Raw genomic sequence first — 7,106 nt, forward strand, 5'->3', positions numbered from 1 at the left:
CAAGGTCACACTCGGGGTGGAGTTTAACGCGGCCAAAGTGAACTTAAGTCCCTAACAGTGAAGTCGAAACGTGCAGCACGTAAACTTACATCAACACCCTTGTTCGACCTTCCTGACATCGTTATTTCACTCATGAGATGATGTTGGTTTATCGCATGAAAACTCAATTTTCTGTTAAATACATCCACCAAGTGTTACGTGCTCCGACAGTGCGGGTTACTGCAGTCGATATAAAAGCAGATTTATTTACTTCGAAGCATTCTGTTGCCACAGGAAACGACGTGTAAATCGAATACTAGGTGGCTGCTTCATAGCTAGTTGCGTGAGCACATGCGCACAATCGTTCTAGGTAAATCAACCAATCATCAACGTGGTGCTTTGGTAACCAAAGTGCCGTAGAGCGCACATAACCAGCAACTAGTTAATCAACTCCATAGTTAACGATATGGGCGCGTGTTGATAAAAGGATGGGTAAAAAACGATAGCACGTGGAGGTGAGGTTCGACCTCAAAATTTGAACGCATGATGACCTGAAGCGAATACAATCCCTCTCCGAAAACTTAGTCAGTAATCATTGTGCGTCCAACCATCCCGACAAGTATTTTAATTTGTCCAGAGAGTTTAGCAAGATTTTCGGATGCGGGGTAAAACTTTTAGGGACCACGGCTTCTTCATTATTTTGATGGTCCTCAAGAAGAGCTTCTTTTCATGCTAACGAATAATCCCTCTACCGATCGATTTACCCAGTTGGTCAAACGAAAGACCATTCAGCAGAGTGGATCATGCATTGTTAATTTCGACATCAACTAATTTGAGACAGGATATCTGAAGCACAACGGATACTCTGTCTACATACATAAATGCACATAACTATATAAATGTGCACTTCTTCACCTCCTTGATCCGTTTGTTCGTTCTATTTCACAAAAAGCTGTCTGCATCATTTGAAGCTGTCAACCAGTCATGATACAGTAAAATTGTCATTTGTGAAACGATATTCCTCTGGTCACACAGCTGAATTAACTGCTCCCAAACTAGTTACACATATATTTACCAGTGTTATAGTGAATCGTTGAATAAGGAAGTCGTAGATCCCCGTAAACCCCGGTCGGACAGCGTTGTTTACCATATTGAGGCTCAGCATCAGGTAACCATAGAATTCCACTGCATGGCTCTTTAAAGCCTAGTTTTCCTAGTTGACAGCGGGAACCACCATGTGAACACACATATACGATGCCACTGGTGAGTGTGGTGTACTGATGTGAAGCCATGTCAGGCATTTAGAAAAGCTGAATATGCGCTGCTAATTACGGCTCGGCCTCGATTTCCTCATTTTGAACTAGTAATCATATTTTCGGAGTTGTTGGTAAATTAAAAGTGTGGAGTTTTTCTAATAATAAAGTCAAAACAAGCGTAGTGGAATAGGTTGTTGTAATCCGACGTTTCGGTTTCCGTGGGCGACCTTTCTCAAGGATTTATACAATCAATTGAATACGAGTCAAATGCAACGACATTTGGGTCCACTACCGTGTCTTGTGATTGGTGCATCCCGGTGATCGTTTGGCAGTCAGATTGGGTCAGCGTGTGATTGTGTGCACGCTGACTAGGATGCGCTTCCGTTTGCTGTTGTGCGGGTTGTGATGCGTCACTTTTGAGATCCTTGCTTGACATCTGGTTACCATGCCCGCTAAGGTGTGCAGTAAGTCCAGTCCAGATAGATGAGATGATGGCTCCATCAATCCGGTTAATGCAGTTGATCTTTAGGGATCCAGCGCACGTCCATTCCACATGTGACTTAAATCCTGACTGTAGTATACGTGTACTATCGAAATTGATTTGATGTTTTGACCAGTGTGCGCGAAGTGCAATGCCAGAGTCGCGTTCCAGTTTTTTTCGACTCTGTTGGGTTTCTTGGAGGAAAACGCATGTCATATGTGCTACGCGATCCGTTCATGGGGTTGTCTAGCTGTCTGGATTATGTAATTCCCTAGACATTCTGCACAGGGAATTCGATAGACGCAGTCTGTATGGTGTTTCAGTTCGATGGGGCCATTAGCCCTCAAAAAAGTGTCGTTGTAACGTGTTGTCAATTCGAAAAAACGTTTTAATGTGTGTTTTGATGTTTTTTTATCATAATCATGAAACATTTTTCGAATGGCGTCTTAAGTACCAACTCCATAAGGTATTCCCACGGTGACCATCGGGTTTTGGTCTTCCGAGTAACGTTCATCCCATTTGTTGGACAGTGAGCATGAAAGGGCACTTATTTTGCTGTACTACCCCACTGAATCGCGTCCGTTCGTCTGCTCATATGGATTCGTCGGAGCATAGCTTCTTGATGCGATAGGTTTGCGACCCGACAACTGCGCGTTTGACGTAGTGTGGATGAGAAGACTCATAATGCGAATACCTCTCTGAATGTGTAGGTTTTCGGTGGATTCCTACCGAGAATCCATGGTTGGTGTTAAGTGAGAGCTTGTAGTCCAGGAAACCAATGGTTCTTTGCTCGTCCTCAGTTTCAACCGTTAATCGTATACTGCTCCACTGTTCACTCAAGCGGTTTAGAAAGGATTGCCATTGTGTGGTTGATATGATCGTAAATATGTCACCGACATATCTCAGCTAGGTGCGTGGTGGGTGGGTGGATTCACGTAAGACCTTAGTTTCTATATGGTGTAAGAAGAGATTATCCACTAAAGAGCCCATGGCGATACCTTCACTTTGTCTGTACAGCGTGTTTTAAAAGAGGAGATACATTATGTTTAGACACAGTTCAACACCAATAATGGCATCAACAGGGGTTAAGGTTGTTCTCTGTGCTAAAGATGTGTCGTCACACAAAACAGAAGACAGAAAATATAAACAGTCATTAATCGGTACTAGTATAAAGGGCTGTCACATCAAAGCTGACTGCTACTGCATCGTCGTTGATTTGTGTAGACTGGAGGATACTGACAAAGTCAAAAGAATCATTCACGTAACTTTCCACCATCTAATAATTCCGCTTCAACAAACTGCATAAGTATTTGGATAAGTTGTAAGTTGGGCAAGTAGTATAGTCCACAATGGAACGTATGGGGTTACCTGTTTTGTGTATTTTTGGAAACCTATAGAATCTTCCGGGTCTGTTGGATGTTAGCGCCAGTGAATGCCACCTAGCTCGACCAAACTTTGGTTTTTGCTCTTGCAGATACTTATTAACTCTCAGTTTGACCTTGTTGAGTGCAGTTCGATCTTTTCGTAGGGACCCAACTTTAGGTGTTCGAGCACCTTGTCCTCATAGTCCTTTCGATTCATGAAAATCGTTTCGTTTCCCTTGTTGACTTTGGTGATGTGGATTTACTTTTATTTCTTCAGCAGTTCGGTGCGCCTATCTCCTCCCACTACAGGTTACTTCGGATTAGTAGTCGGTTTTTGAGAATAGTGTAGATGCGTAGTCGAGCTTCCTTTGATCTCTCTACTGGGAGTTTCGAGAGTGCGGGCTCTATAACCGGAATTATTTCTCTGGGTGGTACCGATTTCCGAGTAACGTTGAAGTTTAAGCCTCCTTTTACCAATTGCATCTCATTATGAGGGATACCCCTGTTTGAGTCTACCGTTTCAGGTAAAATTGTCTGGTTATAACTTCGCAAGGGGCCTGTTGAACTTTCCTTTTTCCATGAGCTTGCATTTTTCTAATACCATCTCCATTCTTTTCGTGACTAGAGCCTTTATATGGGTCAACATATCCGGTGGTAAGAATGAATTTCAGTAGCCGTTTATAAGATGTGGACTCAAATGTCGCTGCATTTGACTCGTATTCAATTGATTGTATAAATCCTTGAGAAAGGTCACCCACGGCAACCGAAACTTCGGATTACAGCGACCTAATCCACTAGGCTTTTTTTGATTTTATAACTGAACATTATACATCACATGACGCTGAACCTTTTTAACACTCTTCGAGCTGATTTCGGCACGGAATCCCTAAATTAAATGCGGTTTCTAGACGTAGCCAAACTCATGATAACTTGCTCAAAGTGTAGTTCCTGGAACCTCAAAAAATTCATTGATACGATACACCGTTGGACGCATTTCATTGTTTCAGATAATTTTTCTTACTTTATCAGAGGAGCTGAGTTCCTCCCGAAATGACTCGTTCTTTCTAAAAATCTGCACAGTACTTCCTTTGCGATTCATCTGTTGTCTTTGCCTTCTTTCGTTGACGGTGCCCCTACGATATAAAATAGACACCTCGGAGTCAGATTGACTTGAACATTCCTCATTTTTGCCTATCTTAGCTTCTTCCAAAGATGCTGCATCGCCGGCACAAATAGGATATTGCTTTGGTGACTTGTCAAACTTTGGTTTTACTCGATTGTGTGTTTGGTGTCTATTGAATTCTTGGTGCTTGGAATACTGAATGTTGGAGCAAACCTCGTGAATTTCCAAGGTTTTCGAGACCTTTGGACTATCCAGTTTTCCTTCGAGTTTTCTGTGCATGGTCTTTTCTGAAGCTTTCAGTTTCTTAGATCGAGCTGGTGATGAACTTCCAGCGGAATCAGAGAGGCTTGAACGATCCCCAAACGTGGATGGTGCACCTTGGATTTTTTCATTGAAATTGTCCGTATCCTTCGTGCGCATAATTGTTACCGTCTGACTGCAGCTCACTAGATGAGGCTTTGTAACATTTGACTTAGCAGCTGACGGAGCTGAAATAAGAGCTGGTGATATATCCCTTTAGATTCTGCCCTCTTAGAAGGTATTATGTATGATCCAGAATGGTGGAAAAAAGAAAAACAGGGGTTTCGTGAAGGAATCTGCTCACAAGGTTGCTGAAAACTCTTCGACAGCCCACGACCGGTTTCGTCCTTCTTGGGGCTCATCAGGTAGGCGCAGTCACGAAAACAGTTCAATTTGGGTTCAAGTAGAACATAAGGTTGACAGATACTCGGGGACTGCGCCTATCTGACGAGCCTTAAGGAGGGTGAAACCAGTCGTGGGCTGTCGAAGAGTTTTCAGCAACCATGTGAGTAGTTTCGGAGTTGTTTGAACTTGCTGAATTTATTTTTGTGCAACGCCAGATTTCTGGTCAAAATCTCGCGCGGCGTGACTTAATACTATGCCAGTAGTCTCTACGTTGCTGCAAATTCAAGTGCTCGGGCGATGTGGTGAAGCCAATAGCATCTGTTGAAGGCATTTATGGGATTCGCCTCCTCAACTCTTTTCGAAAAGCCACTTTTGGATTTCCCTGAATACAAACAAGGTCGTATAATTAAATACACAATGATTAGCAAAAACGGTCTTACATAATCTTCTCAAAGCCTGCTTTTAAGACAGTTATTGTTATGGATCAGGGCTATGTTAAATGGCAGGTTTATTCCCACATTTTGTGGTTCCGTGTTAAGTATGCGTTGGCTATAGGATGGTACAAAAGAGTTGCAAGTAAAATAGTCTTTTATTCAAACTGCTGTGGCCACAGTGATACGGAGGCTTGAAAAGACGAAACTAGCGACTGGTGCATAAATATAAGTAGTCATGACATGATAAGTTGCACCACCATAGTGGACCTAAGTGTGGCTTTTCAAAACAGGAAATTTTTTGTTTTATTCTGCAGGCGAAGTGATATGACGATTTCCCCATTTATATACCAGTAACAACTTGGCTGGTAAATTTAATCAGATAACGCTTCCACGCTTTTCAAGGATTTCGCTGGGCTTGCGTCCACAATGAATGGATCTCGGAATCGTCATACAGATATCAGAACACACTTTTTCGACATCCGAATCCACCATTAGGTTCACGAATTTCCCTAGCGATTGAATATATACTGAATAAATAAAGCCGTTGACTGCTTAGGTAGTTATGTAGCGGAGAGCGGTGGGTTCGGAGAGCGTAAAGAAATTTGAGAGGTTTTACAACGGGGGTTGATGTCATCGTAGGCAAAATTATTTTCGCCTCTGTATATTTTTATCGTAACCCGTTTCCACAACAATACTGATCAAACAATCTTATGCAAAAACGCTCAGGACTCTCCTTCTCATTGTCCTGCCGATAGGCTCCTCCATCATGTGACTTATACTACTATCAATGCATGTAGTAGTGTAAAAGGCCAAGGACAAATCATGGCCGAGTTTTCAAACCTAATGCCATCAAAGTAGTTAATCGATTTGTGTCCAAATGCATTGTTCAGTTCATAGTACGCCAGTGTGGAGACCAGTCGCATGCTTGTACTTTTGGAAACCTGAAGCCTGTCCGGTAGTTTGGAAGCTATTATCAAGGAGACAATACCTTCAGGATAGGTCTGAATTGACCAGTACTGGAGTGAAACTGTTAAATTGGTTTTCTCACATCTCCTTTGTTATGAACGCCACATTGAAACTACTCTTTGGGGATTCACGTTTTTATCCTTACTTATTCTTGAGAGAGTTTGAACCTTCTATTTCCGTCTCAATGGGCTTGCCAACTGCCGGGGCTTCACCAGGATAAATGAAGTATAAAAGAGGGTACCCCTCGAAATATAGAAGTTCCATAGAAAAACAAGTGATTTTCGGTTTCCTCAAAACAGCAACCCTTCATACTTCCAAGTCTTCCGTCTCTGTTCGCCTTCATTCATCAAAAAGTATAAAATTGGATACAGTGTTTAATTGCTTGTGAAATTCTAGGGATTTCACAGCGGGTTTGTCAACCGAAATTGTTTCGGTGGTAAATCTGCATAGCCTTAACCACTTTGGGAGCTGAATAACAGAACTTGGCTGATTTCAAGCTAATGTTATCCAACCTGGACCAAAAAGTCTGTAGTTTAACCTTCATTCTTTCTTCGGTACCCCTAGCAGCTATACGTCAAAGGAATGCATCAAAGTTATCTGCGAAAGATTGTCATAGCATTGATTCGTTTTATCCACAGGGTAAAGTACCTGAACAAACACGGATTTTCAAATAGTCAAGGAAGGGTATCAACTTGTACTTGGAGTAAAACACAGATATTAGATATTTTAGTAATACTAGTTAGTGAAAACCAGTCGCTCCTTGAACTAATGGCTCAATCATAATTCAGAGGAAAAGGGCTCATTCTGCTCTGCTTGGTAAGGTGTTGTGTAAGGAAAGTTTTTTGCACTCCAATGAAA

At 42.1% G+C, this 7,106-nt stretch overlaps 1 protein-coding gene across 1 annotated transcript in view; it reads right to left on the minus strand.

The window, feature by feature from the left end:
* T265_02614 (hypothetical protein) overlaps positions 1–4,681 on the minus strand; it is a gene marked incomplete at both ends in the record, with an annotated part of 60,329 nt that extends 55,648 nt beyond the window's left edge. Inside the window, one exon of the mRNA XM_009166912.1 lies at positions 4,102–4,681. Coding sequence (XP_009165176.1) covers positions 4,102–4,623 — 522 coding nt within the window. The remainder of the gene's footprint in view (positions 1–4,101) is intronic.
* Positions 4,682–7,106: the final 2,425 nt, after the last annotated feature.

Source organism: Opisthorchis viverrini (genome assembly GCF_000715545.1).
Source record: "Opisthorchis viverrini unplaced genomic scaffold opera_v5_33, whole genome shotgun sequence".
Taxonomy (NCBI): domain Eukaryota; kingdom Metazoa; phylum Platyhelminthes; class Trematoda; order Opisthorchiida; family Opisthorchiidae; genus Opisthorchis; species Opisthorchis viverrini.